General features: G+C 42.5%; 1 protein-coding gene across 1 annotated transcript; it reads right to left on the bottom strand.

Moving 5' to 3' along the window:
* Nucleotides 1–514: 514 nt before the first annotated feature.
* Nucleotides 515–23,431, bottom strand: LSM12 (LSM12 homolog). Its single transcript, XM_033919091.1, has 5 exons — nucleotides 23,274–23,431; nucleotides 20,814–20,947; nucleotides 16,332–16,441; nucleotides 6,743–6,869; nucleotides 515–1,987 (listed from the first exon to the last, which is right to left on the bottom strand). The coding sequence occupies exons 1-5, from the start codon at nucleotides 23,392–23,394 to the stop codon at nucleotides 1,895–1,897; spliced, it is 585 nt and encodes a 194-aa protein (XP_033774982.1). The 5' UTR covers nucleotides 23,395–23,431; the 3' UTR covers nucleotides 515–1,894.
* Nucleotides 23,432–23,464: the final 33 nt, after the last annotated feature.

The following is a 23,464-nucleotide window of genomic DNA, read 5'->3' as shown; positions in this document are numbered from 1 at the left end:
AAAGTAAACCATATAATTTTTGATGAACATAGGAGATAGGTGGTGGAAGAAGAGGTTTATATGCCGATGAGGTTGCCTAAATAATGTCTGCAATAAGTTTGCTGCAGGAGGTTGAAGTCTGAGCTTTTCCTCTTCTACCCAGAAAATGTCATCCACATTAATGAATATTTGAGGGTTTGAAGAGGGTGGTGATTTTTCTCTCTTACTCTTGGCTTGATTTTACGAGTTCAGTTGGGGAAGAGGGAAGAAGGAAGAAAAGGGCGAAAAAAAAAAATCACAGCCCAAATTCTTGATGCCCATCAAATCTCACACCTCATACTGGAAGATGACCACCTGATGTTATGGCTGTTTAGGTATTGTTTTGTTCTCTTCTCTCAAAACAACATGTTGATTAGGTAAATAAAATGCAAGCTCTGTACCCTCTTCACATGTGCTTAACGTCTGATATTTTAAAATTTGCAAAATGCACCTTAAATCAAAAACCTAGAAAGCGATTGACTGGACCACAATTCCAATGGTTTAAAAAAATGGGCTTTTATTGTTTAGCAAACAATACTTTAAAAAATTGCATTGTAATTTAAAAATGCAAGGCTTGAATTTTATATTGAACTATTTGAAGAAAATTAGAAAGGAAAAAAAAAAAAGAGGATGAGAGGGAGTTAAAGGAAAAAAAAAAAAAAATCACAGCAAAAAGAAAGCCTTGTGTAGTCTTACAGAAATTCAACCTGAACCCTAACTCAACCATTTTCAGCAGCAAGCAAGGCTTCATCAGCTACTGCCTGGATGAGTGTTAGAGCCATCATACCCATGATCCAAGAGTTTGCAAAGAAGGGGAATTATTGTCGTCAAGGCTCACTAAGCATCACACTGCATCTAGGACTGCAAGCTCGTCCATCTTGGTGCATGGGCTTACAGGTCAATACAAACAAAATTCAGTTTGTAATTTCCCCAACAATGGCTCCCCCAGTGGCTACCCTAGCTCCTCTGTTTGTAGTTTATCCCAGGATAAAAACCACAGTGTGAGGAAATGTCCAGAGCAAAGGGTGGAGCAATAGCCAGCATGATTAGCATGTCCTAGATCTGTAGGATTTTTCCAGAGCAGTATATTATGGAATAGTGCTGTGCTTCCCATGTAGAGCTTGCTCAGCATGGTACTGGCATGTAGCACCATAGTGGACAGGTCTGTATTTAAGACTGGTACTGGCTTCCTGGCCATCACTGGGCAACCCTTTCCCCCAAGAGAGATAGGAAACTTGTCACATTGCCGCTCTAGTCTCTCCCTTCACCTCCCCCCTTTCCACCAAACCATAATATGCAAGACTTCCTCCCAAAAAATTCACACAAGGTCTTCTGTTTACCCTGATTGAGTAGAAAACACTTTGTCGACTTAATATATCTCTAATATATATATACATATATATATTTAAGATTTAATAAAAGTTCACACAATTCAAGCCTTGCTTTTTTCACTAACCAACGGACTGTGCAACTTCAAATTCAAATCACAGCCAGTTTTTTTTTCTTTTTTTATTATTTCTGAAACGTTACTGGTTGCTCTCCTAAGTCCAAAAAGGGAGTAGCCAGAACCACTTTAACAAAATAAAGCGGGAGAACAGATAAAGGAGGGGAATAACCTCTGCAGATAAAACAAAGTGACTCCATTGAAAGTTAAAATTAAAAATAAAAAAAAATGGATGCAGTTAGTCAAGTAATGAACAATCTTAAATTATTTTTTTCTGTCTGTTTTAAAGTCTAAGGTTTGGAATCGTTGGCTCTTTGTTTAAGAGCTCACAGGAAATAAAATCTAACCCTCCCCACCCCGATCCCCTTCCGCCTCCAAGGTGAAATGCCAGCTCCGATGAATCTTGGCAACAGCATGATCAGGATGCAGAACTCATGATGACAAGGCAGTTTCTTTCTGTGGCTGCTGTGCTGGTGAGCGTGGCACCATCTTTTGGCTTTCCAGATCTCTAAAGTGTTTCTCAACCTGAGCAGAGAAAGGACATTTCATAATAAGGCAGGAGATAGCAGCAGAAAAAGCAGTTATTTACCTGTAACAGGTGTTATCTGAGGACAGCATGCAGATATTTTGTGGATGTCACCCACATTTGAGAACCAGGTATGGACAGTGCAAAAATGTACCATAACTTTAAACTTTTTGCAAGTCTCGAGATTGCCTGACGATGGCACAAAGCCATCAGTTCAGTTAAAAAAAAAAAAAAAAGCAGCTAAGAAGCCAACTAAAGGGAGTTGAGAGTTGTGAGAATATTTGTCTGCTATCCTCAGATAACACTTGTTACAGGACAAGCAGGTAAGTAACTTTTTAAAGCCCGTCAAAGGACGGGACATGAAATCGAAGAACGGCCAGGAACGGAACGAGGTCCCGCGGCCGCGGCTACCGGGAGCCCCCGGAGCCGAACGAAAAATCCTTTTTTTTTTTTTTTGACGATTAATAAACACACGAACGAATAAAAAAATAAAGCAAGCACAGCGACCGAGAAAAATGACTCAGACGCGGTGTCAGAAGGCAAAAAAGAGAGAGCACAATTTCCACAGGGCTTCTGGCTCTGCGGAAAAAACTGAACTGAGGACCACGAGGTGGGGATGCGCCCTCTAGTGGGCAAGAAGGCATGCACATGCGTGGTGCAGCATAGCAAACTTGAAACTTCAATCAAGTTTGCTTGAAAAGCTGTCCGCGCTGGGGCTCCGTAGATGACGTCACCCACATGTGAGAATATCATGCCTGCTTGTCCTGGGATAATGAACCTTTTGAAGCATTTATCCCCTCCTCGTAAAACCCTCGGGGAGAGGGGGTATTATTGAAAAAACAGCAACAGAATGAACTGACAGAAGGAAAGACACGCATTCTTAGTTACATAGGAAAATAGTAGACAGGGAAATTTGAGATAGTGCCTTAAACAGAGATGGGAGGAGCTGAACAAATTCTCCTCTACGAGAACCATGGGGGGGGAGAAAATATTTCCTAGATTAGATGTTAAAAGTATGAATCTATACAGCACTTCTGACTAGAGTTGAAAAACTTATTACACTTCAGAACTTTCTCAAATTCAGAATATGAAGGCGGAGTAGTAAGCTGAAATAGATAAGATTCAGGAAAACGGAAAGAAAGCTTTAGTAGTTGAGCTAATAGAAACAGAATTTCCAAAAGCAAGGACACAAAGTTTAGTCATTTACAGTGTAAATAATAAAAAAAATATTGAGTACAGAAAGTAACGAATAATTAGAAAAGCAGATATTACCTAAAATGCAATTCTGTAAGTTACTCAGTTAGCAAGCATACACACTAGAAGCAAGGAAGATAGTGTTTGCTTTGGAATCTGAATAGATAAGAATGTGTGACTTAACCCTGAAAATATCAGTAATTCTCACATTCAAGGTAGTAGCAGGGGAACCGCATATATTAACAGTAGATGGGGAAGAGCTCTCTGTCTAGAATGAAATCCTAACTGGAGGATCCTATGATTTAATTCAATAATTTTTACCAGTGCTTAGGACCCATTTTGCATATCTGAAAGGAGATTGTCTATTTTTTGTTTGTGTTGTGCTTAGCAAAACAGAACAGGGAATTATTAGAAAAAACTACTTTGATGCAGTGGCACAATGCTAATCCCGTGTCAGGAACTGTTCCTATGTTCTTTTATTCTAACTGTGGTATGCACACTGTCTGATGTAGGGGATTTTCTGTTTTACCTCCACCCCTATGGCAAGCATTTCTGGATGTCCCTCTTTTTCTTCTTACAAGAGGGGGGAATATATAGCGTACATAGTACTGCTTTTAATCATGAGATGTAACATCTCAACCCTGCCAGTTATGGCTTGCAGAATACAATACAATGCAATCTTTATTTGGGTAATTATGGAGAATCAATGTTAAATGAGTTTGAATTAACCCCCCCACCACACACACAAAAAAAACCAATCTGTGTGATAACTTAGCTAGATAGACCTGATGTTGTAGAAGCCAAGAACTAGTTTTCTGATTTACATAAACAATTTATGAATAAATAGTTTTAGGATATCTTTTGGCTTTAGGCGACATTAGAATTATTTCATATAGCTGTGAGTGTGTGACTTTTTGCTAGCACCAGTTTAAGCTAGAGAGCTGCACGGGAACGGGGACGACAGGAATCCTGCAGGACCCATGGGGATCCCGCTGGTTCCCCCTTCGGGTCAAGGGGATCCCGTGGGGACGCCCCCAAGGGTCGCGGGGATCCTGCGGGGCTGGATATATTCAGCCGCGAGGCTCGTCTCCCTACCTGCCCTGCCGCACGGAAGTCTTCCTGATGTCAGCGCTGACGTCGGAGGGAGGGCTTAAGCAAAGCCCTCCCTCTCTCCGACGCCAGCGCTGACATCGTGAAGACTTCCGTTCGGCTGTGTGCTGTGGCAGGACAGGCAGGGAAAAGGTAGTGGTACAAGGCGGGGAGCGGTCCGCCTCGGGTGCAGCACAGCCAGCCAGGTCCCCCAACCGACCGACAACAGGCCCGGTCTGTCAAACCTCCCTGCCCTGTAGCCGCGAATCTAAATTACTTTCTTACAGCAGCTTCAATACTCCAGCTGCTGTAAGAAGGTAATTTAGATTCGCGGCTACAGGGCAGGGAGGTTTGTTGGACCGGGCCTGTTCTGTTGTCAGTCGGGTGGGTAAGCACCACAAAGGTAAGGGGCAGGGAGGGAGAAAGGGAGGAAAGGTGGAGTGGAGAGGAAAAGGCGCTTAAGGTAAAACTGAGGGGGAGAAGGACGCTGAAAGGACATGGGGAAGACAAAGGGGTGGAGAAGGACGCTGAAAGCACATGGGGAAGACGGGGGGGGGGGGGATAAGGACGCTGAAAGCACATGGGGAAGACAGAGGGGTGGAGAAGGACGCTGGCAGGACATGGGGAAGATGAGGGGGAGAAGGACGCTGAAAGGAAATGGGGAAGAGAGAGTGGGGAGAAGACGCTGGCAGGGAAGAAGACAGATGGCAGACTATGGGGGGAGCGGAGGGAAGAAGATGGGTGCCAGACCAATTTGGAAGGGGGGAGAAAGGGTGGCACAGTAACAGAGCAAATGGAAGACGCAGAGAGAAGAGAGACAGTGGATGGAAGGAATTGAATAAGAACATAAGGAAAGCAGAAACCAGGCAACAAAGGTAGGAAAAAAAATTCTATTTCTTTTTTTTTTTTTTTTTGCTTTAGGATAAATTAGTATATTAGTTGTGTTGATAAAAATTTATAAACATTAGAGGCTCTGGTAGAAACCCGTTTACAAAGTATGTATTCTTCCCAATTAATATTTCCAAATAAATAAAGTCTTTTTGCTTATTTGTAAATGGGTTTCTACCAGAGCCTTTAATTCAGTAGCATAATTAAATGAAATATTGAGGAACTATACTATTTCTGTAGTTTATAGGGACGGGTGGGGACGGAGGGGATTCCTCGCAGGGACAGGTGGGATTCCTCACACGGACAGGTGGGACTTTGGCGGGGACGGGTGGGATTTCTGTCCCCGCGCAACTCTCTAGTTTAAGCTGGCAGACCTTTCTGCGTTGGTTATAAGAAATACTGTGCACCGTAATGTATATTTTTATTTAGATTAGATTCTGATGTGACAAAAAAGACAAACACTATTGCCTAAATATAAAAGAAATAAGAATAGGATTACTGCCAAAAGTTACAGCAGTGTGCACATTTTTGAAGTTTGGAGAGGAATAGAAGCCAAACACATTGCTCTTAGTTTATGGTTTCAGGGATTGCAACGTATTTTGCCTAAAATAAATAAAGTTACACTAATTAGTTGTGAATTGGTTACAGGCTTTACACAGTCATGCTTGGACTGGATTAACTCTCCTAATCTTATGGTTTAGCGATATTTAAATTAAAAATCAGAATATTTCTACACCTATTAAGTCTAGAATTCATTGTCAGACCGTGTCCAGGGTTTAAAAATGGGTTTAGATAAGTTCCTGGAAGAAAAGTCCATAAACTACCAAGGTGGACTTGGAAAAATCCACTGTTATTCTTGAGGAAAGCAACATGGAATCTATCACTCTTTAGCGATCTTGCCAGGTATTTGTGATCCATTTAGTCACTGCTGAAAACAAGATATTGGGCCTGATGGACCTGGTCTGTCACAGAAGAGCGATGTTTATAGATCTAATATCTCACCAAACCAGTGAGGGCATGAGAAGTAGAGCAGAAGATTGTTCCTGCCCCGCTTCACCACTAGACTACCAGGGCATTAAAAAGTAAGCTGTGGAGGGGTCCGGGAGTCAGGATGGAGGCCCTAAAGTTATTCATGATTTCCCCCCCCCCCAATATTCCTGAGGGAGCTATGCCCCTAACCCCCATGAATACGAAGGGAGACCTGTAGTTCATTTACTATACTTACAAATTCTATGCAACAACCATCTTATTTTTCTACTTAAGTTTGAAATCTTAAACATATGCTAAGAAGCATCTCCACTTGTGCTTAGGAACTGGGAATTAGCAAACTCTGGGGGCAAATAAGGTCATGATACACTTATGACAACACAGCTGATCAATTAAACATAGCAAGTGGATTCAACATTAAGTCTTTAGAGTCACTCCCCTGAGCATACCCACTTAGTGCAGACATCATGCTCACCTGTGGCTGCTAAATAGTGTTCTGTAACAATTAGACATCACTGCCTTAGAAAAGCAATTTGCCTATAGAGAGGACACAGTGAACGAGACTTGCTGAGAAGCAGGTTGTCTGCAATACTTACTATTTTGCGGACGTGGCTCAGTGCACTTCCCTCTTTGCCTTTACAGTTCTCCACCTGGTAAGGAGGTGCAATAACAACTTCTTCCATCACTACTATGTTCTTCTCTTGCCATTTACAGTCTTTAATGCTGGGAAGATAAACAAGGGTCAGTCATTTCTTTCACTAGTCTTAAGTTAGAAATTTAAGAACATATTGGCATAAGCATGCTTAACTTCATTTGGTACTGTAAATAAAGTGCGCAGGACTTTGGCACTCCGACAATCCCGCGGCAACATTTGCGCGCAGGACAAACGTGCTCCGCCGTTTCCGTTAGCACTCTGAAGGAGTGTGTGTGTGGGGGAACCCCCCCTACACTTAGAAGTGCTCGCGCTGCCGTGTGTATGGGGGGGGGGACACCCCCCTCCCCACTACACCGAAAACTGCCGAAGAGCAAAAACGGGAAGGAGACAGAGAAAATTAAAGCCATGGACTAAGAGGCAAATGTTCTGTTGTGGACTGGGAACTGGTTAAAAAGGTAGAAGACAGTTAAGTGGCCAGTTCTCTCAAAGGAGAAAGCTTAACAGTGGAGTACCACAGTGATCTGTATATACTGGGACTAGTGCTTTAGCTCCTTCCTCCTCAAAATTCTTTAATGCTTCTAATATGAACTTTTACCAATCCAATAAAAAATTGTTCAAAGACTAGTACAGTGGTACCTTGGTTTACGAGCATAATTCATTTCAGAAGCATGCTCGTAATTCAAAGCACTTGTATAGCAAAGCAAATTTCTCCATAGGGAATAAAGGAAACTAAGACGATTCGTTCCACAACTATGGTGGCCCGGGGGTGGGTACCTGCCTGGATGATGCCCAGGTGCCACAGCCCCTTCAGCAGAGTGACTTCCTTCAGGTGGCCAGGACTCGTACAGCTGCCCTCCCACTTTAGGGTGATGCCTCTGCCATCCACCAGCTAAGGCACAGGTCCCGCTGCCAGGCTCTCAGCTCCTGAATTAAGCCGTCCCGATAAACGCACGCGTCACGTGTAAGCACACACATCGATGAGCATATGATGCATGCGTATGCGATCATTTTATCGGGACAGCAGACAGCTTAATTAGGGAGCTGAGAGCTCGTGTATCAGGACGGCGCTCGTTTTGCGAGATAAGATTTGCAGGAAGTGTTTTGCTCATCTTGCAAAACACTCACAAACCAGGGTTTGACTGTATACTGGTCATGCCTAGTACCTGTCATTTTACTCTCCCCCCTCCCTTTGTAATCTTCCTGATGTTTAGTCCAAGTTCCCAGACCCAGTGGGATTCCTCACATGTTCAGCAGTGCATGCTGTATTCCTAAAGAGAATGTAGATCGCATGTGAAATACCCAGTTAGTACAGCTGGATTTTGGATTAATGAATCAACAATGTGGATGCTGAATTGCCTGCCCATCCTGATCCAGACCATTCTGCAAGCAGAGGCCACTTAAGCCAATACATTGCTCATGACTCTGATAAGGTCATATAGGGTGTTTGCCATGTAATCCATCCCTTCTAACACCAGCTGGGGGTTAGACATCCTCCTCTGCAGAGGGGTCCTATCTCAATCTGGTGTGACGGGCCTGTGCAGCAAATGAAGCTGCCACCACTTTGATTCCCAGAGCTAGTTCTTCAAATTGTCTCTTTAAAACCATGTCCATCTTGTGATCCTGGGCATCTTTCAACATAACTCCTCCCTCACTCGGGAGAGCTGTTCGTTTGGTGACCTGGCCCACTACAGAGTCTACTTTCACCTGACTAAACATAACAAAAATGTATTTATATACCGCAGTACCTTAGAGTTCTATGCAGTTTACAAAAGAAAATTAAAACAATGGAAACGAATGACCCAAATTACAGAATTTCTAATCTTCAGTTTATATACCGGACTAGACTCAGTTTACAAGAAGTCAAGAAACGAGAATTTACATAAAATAAGAAGAAATAAGATAATAAAAATTAGTAGGTTCTGCAGGTAAGCTAATTAGATATTGTGAGAATAGCAGGGTTTTTAAGGTTTTCCAAAATAATTGCAATTGGTCTATCATTCTAATAATAACACCATGAAGTCCATTCCAAATCGCTATCAACTTGAAAACATAGGACTGAAAGTTTCCCAGCTGATTTAATTCCCTTGAAAGAGGGAAACGATAATTTGTACTTCTGTGTGTTCCTCAAAAAGCAGGTTCAATAGGCATTCCAATGTAAGGGAATCGGAGGGCGCCCTGAATTAATAAATGAGAAGTGTTCCACAAGATAATCAGGTGCTAGACCATATAAAACCTTGTAACATATGCATCCAAACATAAATACGACTCTTGCCTCGATTGGTAACCAATGTAATTTTCGATAAGGTATAACATGATCTGACTTTTTAAAACTGAAAATCAATTGGACTGCTATATTTTGTATAATGCAAAGTCTGTAAAGATTCTTCTGATAACCTGCTAAATAAATATTAAAGTGGTCCAAAATACTTAAAATTAAGAAAGACTGCACCAATCTAAAAGAATATCAAAATATGTAATTTCCAAAACATATAAAAAATCCTCTTCCTTATAAACACATCCATATTTGAATTCATTGAAAGATTTTGATCTAGAATAACCCCAAGATTTCTAATTGATTGGATACAAAATTCCATTCATATTTATACTCAATTCAATTTTTTTCTTCTTACAAGGAGTGGCATAAAAATTTAGTTTTATCTGTGTTGAGCTTTAACTTGAATTGAGTCATCCACAGTTCTACAGTTGTAATTAGTCAAAATTAAACTTGAGATAATGATGAATCTATTGGAATTGCAATGGTAATATCTGTATAAATGTAGAATGTCGCACCTAAATTAGCTAACCTATGTCCCAGAGATGACAAATAGACATTGAAAAATGAAAGAGGAGATCCCTAAGGAACTCCACTAGAAACAGAGGACAGCCTCACCACAATAGAAGTGGATTTGGACCAGATATACTACCAGATCGACAAACTTAAGTGACAAATCCCCTGGACTGGATGGAATTCACCCGAGAGTATTAAAGGAACTGAAGGTAGAAATTGGAGAAATATTGCAAAACCTTGCTAACCTGTCAATTAGAACTGGACAGATACCAGACGACTGGAAGATAGCGAACGTCACCCCAATTTTCAAAAAAGGATCAAGAGGAGAACCGGGCAACTACAGACCGGTGAGTCTTACTTCTGTCCCTGGAAAGATGGTTGAAGCACTGATTAAAGATAGCATAGTCCGGCACTTGGATACACACGACCTGATGAGAGCCAGTCAACATGGCTTCAGGAAAGGGAAGTCATGCTTGATGAATTTACTACAATTCTTTGAAACAGTAAACAAACAAATCGATAACGGGGAGCTAGTGGACATAATATACTTGGACTTCCAGAAAGCATTCGACAAAGTTCCACACAAAAGACTTCTCAGGAAATTACAAAGCCATGGAATAGAGGGAGACATACTAAGGTGGATAGGCAAATGGCTGGAAAACAGAATGCAGAGGGTGGGTATAAATGGGAAGCTCTCAGATTGGGAGAAAGTGACTAGCGGTGTGCCCCAGGGCTCGGTTCTTGGGCCCATCTTATTTAATATTTTCATCAATGACCTAGAAGAACAACGTCCAGTGAAATCATCAGTTTGCAGACGACACGAAGTTATGTCGGGCAATCAGATCACAAAAGGACAGCGAGGAACTACAGAGAGATTTGAGCCAGTTAGAGAGATGGGCAGAGAAATGGCAGACTAAGTTTAATGTGGAAAAATGCAAGGTAAAGCATTTGGGCAGAAAGAACAAGGAGCACGAGTATAGCATGTCAGCTGCAACCCTGGGTAAGAGCGAACAAGAAAAGGATACTGATAGATAGGACCCTGAAGCCGTCAGCGCAATGTGTGGCGACGGCAAGGAAAGCAAATAGAATGTTGGGCATGATAAAGAAGGGAATCACGAGTAGATCGGAGAGGGTCATAATGCCGCTTTATAGAGCAATGGTCAGACCACACTTGGAATACTGTGTCCAACACTGGTCTCCCTACCTAAAGAAGGATATAAAGCTGTTGGAGAGGGTGCAGAGGAGAGCAACGAAGCTGGTAAAAGGTATGGAGAACTTGAACTAGAAAGAACGACTTAGAAAACTGGGACTGTTCTCCCTTGAGAAGAGGAGACTGCAAGGGGATCTGATTGAGACTTTTAAAATAATAAAAGGAATCGACAAGATAGAGCAGGATAAAAAGTTATTTACGATGTCAAATGTGTATAGGACAAGAGGTCATGGACTGAAGCTGAGGGGGGAACAAGCCCAGGACAATGCCAGGAAGTTCTACTTCACACAGCGAGTGGTGGATGCCTGGAACGCTCTCCTGGTGGAGATGGCTGCAGAACCCACCGTTCCAGGATTTAAGGGCAAGTTAGATGCATAAAAGGATACGAGTGACTAAGTTTTCGCCAGGTTACACCTGGATGGGCCTCCACGTGAGCAGATCACCGGACTTGATGGACCTAAGGTCTGATCCTGAGATGGCAGTTCTTATGTTCTAATTGATCCATTTATTAGAAAATACACTTCCAAAACTGAAATCATTTAAAGACATTACCAGAAAGGCCCATAATTTCCAAACATCTAAGTAGTTGACAATCAACAATGCCACATTGCTTAGAACAAATTGTAATATCAAAACCCCAACACCTTGACTAAACAAATTTTGCAAATAATCTAAAAGAGATGCTAAAACAGTCACAGTACTGTATAGTGGACGAAATCCTGATTGAGATGAATGTAGAAAGAATACTGTTCTAAGTAATCAAGTGACTGAGTACACAAATCCTCCATTATCTTAATGAAATAAGGAATACTTTTCTAATTAGTTTTTAATTATATGTGTGATAATATGTCCATCCTTTGCTAGAAATTCAACTGCATCCGACATATAGGTTAACCAGTTATAAAGTTCTGTCTAAAATTTTAATGGGGACGATTGCATCAACACTGAAGGAGAGACTTCCGGTGGAGCCATGGAGCTGTGAAGACATGTGTCATCTTGGCTCCGGTGGACCCCGCAGAGAATAGCCTTTCAAAATAATGTACCTCTTTCTATTTTGCTCGGGCGAGGTGTCCCGGAGCCCTGGGAAGTACATGGAATGTCTGAGGGGCTTTTCTGTGATTTGGATCCACATCCAATGGCCTCAAAACCTGCGCACAAAGGGGAAACTTGATTCCAAGATGGCAGCAGTAGCAGCTCCAGCCTCCCCTTCTCCGAGCTCGTCTAGCTCAGACTGGGTGGCAGAAGTTACTATGGAACTTCAGGCAGCGCTGGAACTTCAGGCAGCGCTGGAACACACGGTTGGCAAGCAGCTCCAAATGATTTTGGACAAATTGGAAGCCATGGACCAGCGTTACGGCCGTTACCAAAGAACTGCAGGACGTACAGCTGTACGTGGGTGAGATCCAAGTGTTTACAACTGATTCCCAAACCATAGCCACGCATCTCCTGAAACCAAGTTGGAAGATCTTGGAAACCGGTCACGCTGAAATAACTTGCAATTGGTGGGACTTCCGGAATCGATACCTGAACAGACTCTGGTAAATATTGTTTAAATTTTCACAAATAAACTTGCAGAATTTTGAATTTTTTTGCACAGAATTCTGCCAAGAGTAAACAAAGTAGAAAGGGGAGAGAGGGAGAAACCTTGTATATGGTGGAGGGGAAGGAGACATGCATAGATAAGAGGGATAAATGTTGGACAGAGAAGAGGGCAGGGAGAGATAGTGCAAGGGGACAGAGAAAGAAATGTTGCACATGATAATAGAGGGAAGGGAGAGATGCTGCATAGAGGAGAATAGAAAGGTCTGAACCAGGGCACAAGGCAGGGAAAGAGAGAGAGATGGTAGAAAGGAAAAGAAACAAATGTTGGATATGGAAGTGGAAGGGATGGTACAGAGACAAAAGATGAATGGTGATCATGGGGAAAGAAGAAAATGTCAAATGGGCAGGAGAATCTGGTTAGCGAGTTAACAGAAGACAAACAGAAATCAGAGCCTTGGACCAACATGATTTGACTAAGATGACCAGACAATAAAAAGTAGAAAACATAATTTTATATTACAATTTGTCAGATTTGAAATGTGTATTATGCCGGAGCTGGTATTTTTTTATCGTTTTGGTTTTTTTTTTTCAATTATATTTATTAGCAATTGCAAAAGGGACATACAACCAAAGGGGGATCAAATAGGAACAGTGCAAAACAATCAAGCAAGTGCGAGGATGAGTTAGGACCTAATAGAGAGGTCCGTCTCTGTCTGTGTGCGCAACTCACAGCATAATGTTCAACATCTTTTCCTCATGACTTCTGTATCTGGATTGCTCTCCCCATTGTAGAAGCCTTTCTGGCTATTTTTTCCAGTTAAATAATACATTGACCAGACACCAAAAGGTAGAAAAAAAATATTTTCTATTTTGTGATTTGAAATGTCTATCCTGCCAGAGCTGGTATTAGACATGCTGGGGCCCAGGGCAGAAATTTCAGAGCGCACCCCCAAGCCTATTATAAGGGCATGCAGCTTTCAGTTTCCACCGGATGTAGGGCTTTCCCTGGCCAGGGGGCATGTGCCTAGTTGAACTCCTCTTAACACCATCCCTGGCATTTGTGATAAGAACATAAGAATTGTATGGAATCTATCCCCTTTTAACTTTAGAGAATGCTCTCTCGTTTTCTCCACCTTGGACAGGGTGAACAATCTCTCTTTCTCTACTAAGTCTATTCCCTTCATTATCTTGAATGTTTTGATCATGTCCCCTCTCAGTATTCTCTTCTCAAGGGAGAAGCAGCCCAGTCCCTTAACCATTTTCATCGCTCTTCTCTGGACCCTTTCGAGTAGTACAATGTCCTTTTTCATGTTACCGTGACCAGTGTTGGATGCAGTATTCCAGGTGAGGGCGCACCATGGCCCAGTACAGTGGCATGATAACCTTCTCCGATCTGTTTGTGATCCCCTTCTTAATCATTCCTAGTATTCTGTTCGCTCTTTTCGCCGCCGCTGCACATTGCGCAGATGGCTTCATTGACTTGTCTACAAGTACTCCCAAGTCTCTTTCCTGGGGTCTCTCTCCGAGTACTGCACCGGACATCCTGTATTCATGTATAAGATTTTTGTTACCGACATGCATCACCTTACACTTATCCACGTTGAACCTCAGTTGCCATTTCACGGCCCATTCCTCGAGCGTGTTTATGTCTCATTGTAGGTCTTCGCAATCCTTCTGTGTCCTCACTACTCTGAATAACTTTGTATCATCTGCAAATTTAATCATCTCGCTCGTCAAACAGTACCAATTTTCAGGTCGCTTATAAATATGTTGAAGAGCACGGGCCCGAGCACCGAACCCTGCGGCACTCCACTCATGACGCTTTTCCAGTCCAAGTATTGTCTATTTACCCCCACTCTCTGTTTCCTGCCAACCAGTTTTTAATCCACGTGAGTATATCACCCTCAATTCCATGGCTTGCATTTTTCAAAGTAGTCGTGCAGGACCTTGTTAAACGCCTTCTGAAAAATCCAGATATACAATGTCGACTGGGTCACCTGTGTCTGCCTGTTAACTCCCTCGAAGAAGTGTAGCAAGTTTGTCAAGCAAGATTTTCCTTTGCTGAAGCCGTGCTGGCTGCTCCTCAGATTGTGTCCGTCAAGGTGCTCAATGATGCGGTCCTTTATCAGCACCTCTACCATCTTTTCCAATATCGAAGTCAGACTCACTGGTCTGTAGTTTGCCGGATCTCCCCTCAAACCTTTCTTGAAGATCGGCATAACATTCACCACTTTCCAGTCTTCCGGAATCCTTTCTGATTTGATCAACAGATTGGCTATTAATTGACGCAGTTCAGCTATAACCCTTTCAGTTCCTTTATTACCCTTGGGTGGATGCCGTCTGGTCCCGGGGATCTTTATATTTTGCACAGTAAAGGAAGAAATGGTTCTATTTCTCCACAAACCTGGAAATCCTATCCCTAAAGCTAACCTCTGAACCACTAGCCGATTCCCTAACGATCACCCTAGCTTACATCCCCCCTAAAAAATGGTCCTCAGCAAAAGAGGAATTTTACGAATTCCTATTAACCAACTCCCTAACAGACACTCACAACCTCCTAAGTGGAGACATAAATTTACACTTAGAGCAATCTAACCAACCAGAGATCTCTGAATTCTGGTCTGTTCTAGCTGCACTAAACTTTCTTAACTCATCCCCAGTAATAACCCACAAGAAAGGCCACCAATTGGACCTGGTAACTTTGTCCTCAAAACACTCGACAAATCCCAACATAATATGAAGATCAGAAACTTGGTGTGACTCACTATGGTCAGACCACAAAATATGCAACTTTGAATTAGATTGGCAATTGAAGACTACTTCAACCACAACGAAAGATAAGAACAGATCCACACTATTTCACACCAATAGAGGCAAGATTAACCCTAAAGAATTCTGGTCGCACTATGACATTACTCATAATCAAGAGGAAGAAAATAATCAATTTATGTGCTCCTGGATCAAAACCAGCACCCGCATACTAAATGAAATAGCTCAGGGCACGACACAGGACCTGTACTTTAGATGGCTCTCTTACCCTGAGGGGCTGTACACAGACTCTCAGCCAGTACTGACCCTGTTGATGCCCGGCCTAGTGGGAGAACACAGTCCTTCAATATTGGCTGGACCAACATTAGGTCCAACACTAAAGCCCCATGTGTCACAGCATTGCGTTGAGCAAGAAGTCACCCCAGATCCAGGAGCACAGCCCAGATCTGATCCTCAGTAACAAATACCAGTGAAGGCAAGGACTCAGTGTGGTCAAGTCCACAGATGGAAAACTAGTTCTGGCTCAGTGGAGACTGGTGTGCCTGCACTGAACTTCTGAAGAGGGGAGCAGCAACATTGATGCAGTGGTGCCGTACTTCAAAGAAGACCAATGTCTGTGCTTCTTTACCTCCACCTGGCAATGCATTGAATCTCTCGGTGCCAACAAGAATGCTGAATACTTTCAAGTCCTAGGTGCTAGGTCTCATGAGCACTGAAGGCTCAATACTGAGGCAGATGGAGACTTCCTGATGTCAATACACCCCCAGTGTCTGATGCAGTTCTAGAGCTATAGGAGGCATGGAAAAAGGAAATACTGGACCCATACAGCACTTATAAGAACAAAACTGAGAATTCAGACATGTGCTGCGAGACAAAAGCTGGTCCTGCACACAAAACAGCAAGCAGTAAGGTGTGCACATCCATGTGATGGGACTCCCAAAAGCTTCTGGAAAAGCTGGAATTGGCATCACCCATTCATGTGAATGCGATGTCCTTGTCCTTGGAAATAACCAAGCAATGATTTAAAGAGCAGGGTTAACCTACAACTCCTTTCCCTAAACAAACAGGATAGCAGTAATCAAAGTCCTTCAGTACATGACATGGGCAGAGATGAAATGTAAATGAAGTTAAGAAAGATACCAAGCAGTGTCTTGCAAGAATCACCAAGAAAGAAAGATACAGTGTAACGTCTCACCAAGGAAGATGTTTTAGGAAACTTACGTCTTATGAATAGTCTGGAAAAGCTGCTGTCCATCTGGAGAGACACCAGCACTAATTGCATATGCTTGACTCAGCTTCTCTTCTTTCTCCATGCGTGCTCTGCTGGCAAGCTGGGAAAACAGTAAAAAAAAAAAGTAGCACTGTTAGAGGAGTGCCCTTCACATATACCATCATGCCACAAAAAAATGTCAACTAGAGGTTGATTGCTGCAATGATCTATACCCGAGGATAGTATCCTCTGGGTTAGTATCTCAAACTTTTTTGAGCAGGGGCACACTAAAGGTAGTGACCACGGCTCTTGGCACCCAGAAATGACATCACACTGACATCTACGCATGTGCAGAGACCCTCCAGACAGGCCCTGAAATGCCAGTAGGGTTTGCCAGCAGGGAAATCTAATAAATATCAACTGAGTACCCCCCCAACCACAGACCTCTCAAACTACACCCTAGACCCACCTAAGCTCTTCTCCAGATCCCACCCCATTTACTAATTGTAATGTAATTTTTTTCCATTCATTTTTCATATACACACACAATATACACAGCAGATATAAATTCTCAAAACTGACTCATTTCAATCACTATATATAAAATCATTTTCCTTACCTTTGTTGTCTGATGACTATTTTTCAGTGCTTTTAACTATGTTCCCAGGGCCTTCTTATCCATTGATTGTTTTTCTCTCCATCTTCACTTTCTGCCTTGCATCTATCTTTGGCATTAACTTAACATTCAATATTTCCATTTTTCTGCTTACTTCTCAAAATCTACTCTCTCTCTCTCCTTCCCTCCCTATTTCCATTATCTGACATTTCTCTTCTTCTCCCCCCCCCCCACCAAGAGGTCCGATGACATCTCTCTCCTGCCTTTCCCCCATTTCCAGTCTGGCATCTCTATCCTCTCCTTCCTGTAATCTGGTATCTCTATTTACTACTACTATTATTTCTATAGCGCTACCAGACTCCTCTCCTTCCCTTCTATTCCCTGGTCTGATATCTCTCCCCCCCCCCCCCCAAGTATAACATTTCTCTTTCCCTTCCTCCTTTCTACCCCCTGCAGTCCATCTCCCTTCCCTTCATCCTTTCTGGCCTCCCTCCCAGTCCAACATTTCTCCCTCCTTTCCACCAGTACAACATTTTTTCTCTCTTCCTCCTGCATGCTTCTCCTCTGGTCCTCCTTCCTTCCCTCCCCCAACCAACATCTCTCTCTCTCTCTCTCCCTCCATGAGTCCAACTTTTTACTTTCTACCCTCTCCCCAGAATGTAACATTTCTCCTTCCTGTCCTCCCCATCCATCTTGCCCTCTCCATGAGTCCAACACTTTCTCCCTCCTGTATGCTTTCTGACCTTGCCTCTTCTCGAGTGGCATCCTTCCTTCCCCCCAACCCAACATGCTATCTCCCCATGCACCATCTCACCCTCCCCTCTAGTGTGTAGCACGTTCCCTTTCCTTTTACCTCCCCCCTGTCCAGCAGTACCCCCTTCCCACCTCCCCTGTCCAGCATTACTAATTCCCTGCTCCCCCTTCCTCTCCTGTCACTGTTAGCGGCAGCTCACTGTGTGTTTTTAAGTTCGGCACACAGCTGCCACTGGCAGTAGTTTAGCCCGGTTGCATCAGGTAGCATTGGGGCCTTTGCTAGGCCATCCCGCTTCGATGATGCGATGCGGGCCAGCCTTGCAAAGGCCCCAAGGCTGCCTGATGAAACCGGGCTAAACTACTGCTAGCGGCAGCTGTGTGCCGAAGTTAAAAGCACACAGAGCTGCCGATGCTGGTCTGGCGGGCGCAGAGACAAGGAAGGCAGGAGTCCCGGCAGATATGCGCAACGTGACGTCAGAAGTCAGCTGACACAGGAGCCGGAGCCTCTCTTCCTGCCCTGTGAGCTGCGGCACACTTAAAATCTCAAAAGGCACACTACTGTGCCGCGGCACACAGTTTGCGATACACTGTTTTAGGTGTAGGACATTGCAGGTGATCCAGTGTGCTGCTGCATGTCTTGTATGTGGAGGTGGTAGATATGAGAATGTCACCTCCCCCCATTTTTTTTGTTGCAGCAATTGCACTGGCTGCCTATTAAAAGTAGAATTGTGATTAAAGTATTGGTGTTGATTTTTCAGGCAGTTCATAATGTTTATTAAGAACTTTATATACCGCATAACAGCCTAACAGGATCCAAGCGGTTTACAATACATAGTTCATATTCATCAAGAAAAGAACTCCATTAAAAATAGAAAAGGAAAGATTAAGAGCAAAAGTTTTAAAAAAAATTTCCAATAAAATATAAACATCTCAACAATAACAATTCTAATAAAACAATCAAATCTCAATGAACCATAATTAATACCTACAGCTAAAAATTATCCATTACAGAATTAATCATTACTTAAACACTGATCACAGTCCAAACTCTTTTCTAAGTTGAGAAGGCCAATTGGAAAAAATGTGCTTTTAAATGTCTTTTAAAGTTTATATACGATTCTTCTTTTCTCAAGTCTATGGGCAGATTATTCCGCGGAACTAAATAAAGGAATGCACCATCTCCAGTTGACGTAAGATGTGCCTTCGAAATGCGAGGGACAACTATCCTATTGTCATTCAGAGATTGTAATAAATGCCTTGGGGTGTAAAATAGCACCAAATTAGAAAGATATGAAGACTGTAGCTGAAATAATGCTCTATGTGCTAACATTAGGATCTTAAATTTGATCCTAAACTCCATTGGTAACCAATGGAATTTTAAATACAAAGGTGTCACATGATCACAAATAAATGCCCGGCCTAATAATCTAATTGAAGTATTCTGCACTGTTTGTAAACGCTTCAACTGTCCTGACCCAATGCCTGCATATGCTAAATTACCATAATCTAACTTTGACAAAATAAAAGCATGAATTAATGTAGACAATGATTTCTCATCCAAAAAATCTCGAATGGCTCTAAGCTAACTTAGTGCCCCAAAACCTTAAGCAACCATGTTTGAAACCTGTTCCTGAAAATGTAAATTACAATCGATTATAACCCCCAAATATCTGAAACTATTTACTAGTTTAATACTGCAATTATTTAATGAAATTCTAGTTGAGGTGTTGCTTTATCTCCAGAGATACAACATGCTATGGTCTTAAGACATTTTTTAGAACCAATTTATGATCACTCAACCATTCTTCTATTCTGTTGTGACATGGTGTCAATCACATCGTTTATTAATATTTGCGAAGCATTTATCAATGGAAAACGTGCAACAGGTGAAATGTCAATACCAGAACAAAGGCTATTTCTATTAATTAATAGTAGTAGTATAGCTGGGGTGATGTCATGGAATAACTTACCTGGACAGTTAAGGATGGTGGATAATACAGTTTTAAGAAGATTCTAAAAACATTTGTAGAAGCTCTTAAATAAATGAATGAAGTACTGTTCAATATGGAATGATAGTTGCTGGATGACTATTATTGTTTGGTCATTTTATGTAAACAGGATTATACTGCATTTTATATTTTGCAAAGAAAATAAATCTGCCAAACTACCAATTTGCCTACACACTTAGGTCCGGATTCTGTATAGGACGCCGGTCCCGAGCATCCTATACAGAATCGGGCCTACACCCACCGAAAGTTAACCCGATCCTGTAACCGACGTCCATGTTGCAGAGCCAGTTACAGAATCGGGTTTAACATGCCCAACCCCCAAGATTGCTGGCAGGAAGGTGCTCAACCCCTCCTGCCGGACCCCCCCAAAGTACCCCCTGGTGGCTGTAGCCGTGGCTGCTATACTAATCGTGGCACGTAGATCCCTTGCCACGATAAAGTATAGCGGCAGCGTCTACTTACCATGTAGGCCAGCATTTTGCTAACCTACATTGTAAGTGTCTCCCATTCTGGTAGGGAGACGCTTAGGGCCGCCTAGGTTAGCTTAAGGCTACCGCCTAGCCGTAGGCAAGCTTAGGCGGGCTTGCGGGCCTCTCTAGGCTCCCTGGAGGCGCCTTCAATATAGGCCTGCCTAGGGAGCATTTTTTTTTTTTAAAGTGCCTCCCGATTGGCTGATTAGACAGCTGTAGGATGCTTACAGCTGCCTACAATCGGGAACACTTTGCAGAATCAGGGCCTTAATATCCAGGAGCATTATATGAGAAAAGACCACCATCTCATTTAGCAAATGGAGAGAAAATGAAATATGAAGAGTCCTTACTTCAGCCATCTACTTAGACAACTGCAAGCAACAACCTAAAGGCTACTAATGTCAAGACCCTGTAACAACAAATGCATAATGAACACATTTACAGAAGTAATCACAATGTCAGCTCACCATTCATTAGAACACCACTGTTTAGAACTCTGCAACATACATTAAGGCAAAAGAAGTCTGCTGTTTCTCCCAAGTAAAGCGTTTATACTCTTTATCCACTCAGGAATAGACATGCACCTTAAAAAGCAGTGATCAGTTTAAACCCTAGCAGTTCTGATGCAGAAAAACAGGATCATACCTTGTTAACATTGAGAGAAGCTAGAGGAGGAGGCGTTTCTGTGCGGTCATTAATTATTTCCACATCAGATATATACTGTAAATTTAGGAGCAAGATATCTGCATGGTTCGGCTTTCCACTAGAGGAGGGACATTCTGGAGGAAAAAGTGTTAAAGAAATAATATCCCATAGAAACATACTGGCAGGTTCAAAAAAACGAATAAGCATTTCACAACTCTAACAACCTTAGAGCCACTGCAGAATTGTCATGTAACAGGATGTCTCAGAACTCCTGATATGGATTCTTGTTTGCAGTGCAAGCTCAAGAGTGCTTTAAAACCATGGGGTTAATATTTTATATGATGATCATGGCAACTCTGCAGAACAGTTAACAAGATGTTTTCTTAAGCTAACGATTTCCTTTCTTTATGGCAGTTTACATTCAGTAGATTCTATCATACGTATTACTTGCTCTCATTTATGCTTATATACCAAACACACAAAAGAGGCAAGCGAGATGTCTAAAACCAACCAATAAAGTTACATTAGTCCATAATAAAGTCCAACAAAGAGAAGCACTCTCTTCTGTTGTGGTCCCAACTAGGATTCCCGTTTCGGCAAATGCCTTCCTCAGGGGACTAGCGAGATGCTAACGTTACAACACATAAAGGACATCTAAATGCCATGAAAACAATATATAGCATCATTAAATTTAAATATAAATAAAATGTGCACAACAGAAGAGAATGCTTCTCTTTGTTGGACATTATGGACCAATAAATGTAGCTTTTTTTATTGGTTGGTTTTAGACATCTCACTTGCCTCCTTTGTGTGTGTGTGTTTGTTTTGCTTTTTTCTCGAGGCAAGTTTTGTGCTTTGTTTCTTGTCCCTACTTATATACCAAGCCATATAAGTTAGCTTTACTCAAAAGTTGCATAAAAACAACCCACAAACTGGTTTTTACCACAATAAAAGGGAAGCAGATATAGCTAGACAGGACATACACTGTCAGCAAACTTCTATGACTTTTCCTTTAAGGGCGACTTCTGCTTCTTCTCCATCCCCCTAAAGAAACCCTTCTAATAGGAAGCAAGTCACAGCTACAAAGACACTTCAATGACCTACATGCAATGAAAAGGACAAACTGATCTCTAAATCAGGGTTCATAGACAAAACCGCGGAAGACAGTTATTTTCTTCGGCGCGCACACCTTTGTTTTCCGCGGTTTTGACCCGACACCCTAAATCAGTGACTATCCACTCAATCCACTCAAAGAAGCTACCAATAAAGATGATGTGTCCAAATAAACCAAAATAAGAGAACCAAAAACCTCCCCTACACATACATCCTCATTAGCAATGACTGAAGTGTTACCTTGAGATATGTCCTTAGCCTACATAAATACCTAAAACAAATAAAATGCAGCAATACAATTTTATGGTGCAAATAAATTACATCTGTTGTTGTTGCTATTTAATGTTAAAAGTCTAGCACAACTCTCACGGGGTCCTTAAGAAACTGGCTTAGTAGCAGGTTAACACCGACAGAGACACAAGCAAAAGAGATAGCAAGAATACAGTAGAAGTTCCTCATCTAAAAAGCAATCAAACCATACACACAGGCAATATATTGCTTTTAGCTAGAATGTTGACTGTTTCCCAAGCAACCTGAGGGATTTGCCTTTAGATTTGATGAGTGTCCTAAATCAGAGTCCAAAGTATACTTTCAATTTCACTATCTATTTCCCTGCCCCAGAGAATTTACAATCTTAAGTTTGTGCCCCAGGCAAAAGAAAGATTTACACAAAAAGCTTCAATGTGAGAAGAGATTTTAACCCTGGTCTCAGGGGATCATCCCACCGATCTAACCACTAAGCACTCCCAGCTCAAGATATACATCCAGTTAATATCTGATGAGAGCCCTTTAACCCCCCCACACTTAAGTTGTTCCTTATTTCTAAAAAGGGAAAAACCACCACTAAATGCTTTAGAAATAGAAAAATTAAGTAAACTTTCTTTTTATTATACCTTTACATAGAAAATTGGTGGGTGAGTGTGGGGGATATTGGAATGAGAGGGAAGAAAAGGAAAAAGTCTTTTTCCATACCGCTCCTTAGTTGCTAGGAGCCAAAGGAGGGGCAGTGGAAACACACCCCACCATCTCATTGTGCACTCCCTTGGAAAAGAAGGGGTTTGATAAGAATTAAATTAAATTAAAATATCCCCATATCACTCCTATCCCAGAAAATGAACAGGTAGCTGCTTCTTTCTTAAACTACAACAGAAACTGTTTGCCATCTCAAAGTATGGCGAAGCATTCGCATTAGCGAACACATCCCGGTAGTTCTGTGAACACACGCGCACACTCTGAGCCCAGTGAACCGCGCATGCGCCGGTATGCGCCGCCGGTTGCTGGCTAGGCCCAGGCCTGCGCTCCGGGAGCCTCCACCACTCTCCCCCGCTCCCAGCACCGGAAGGATACTAAGCGCCAGCATCTTAGATGGGTAGTCAAAGGCCACGACCTCGCCTTGCAGCCGCTGCTCCTGGCACGTCCGGCACGACACCTGGCTGCCGATGCTGAAGTACTCCCCCGGAGCCGCCATCTTGTCAGCACAGCCAGGGGCGGGGCGACCCGAGCCCGCCCTTATGACGGCCACCTACGTCTGACGTAAG

Source organism: Geotrypetes seraphini, chromosome 13 (genome assembly GCF_902459505.1).
Source record: "Geotrypetes seraphini chromosome 13, aGeoSer1.1, whole genome shotgun sequence".
Lineage (NCBI taxonomy): Eukaryota > Metazoa > Chordata > Amphibia > Gymnophiona > Dermophiidae > Geotrypetes > Geotrypetes seraphini.
The sequence above is the reverse complement of the archived record's forward strand: the minus strand, read 5'-3'. Positions and strand labels throughout refer to the sequence as shown.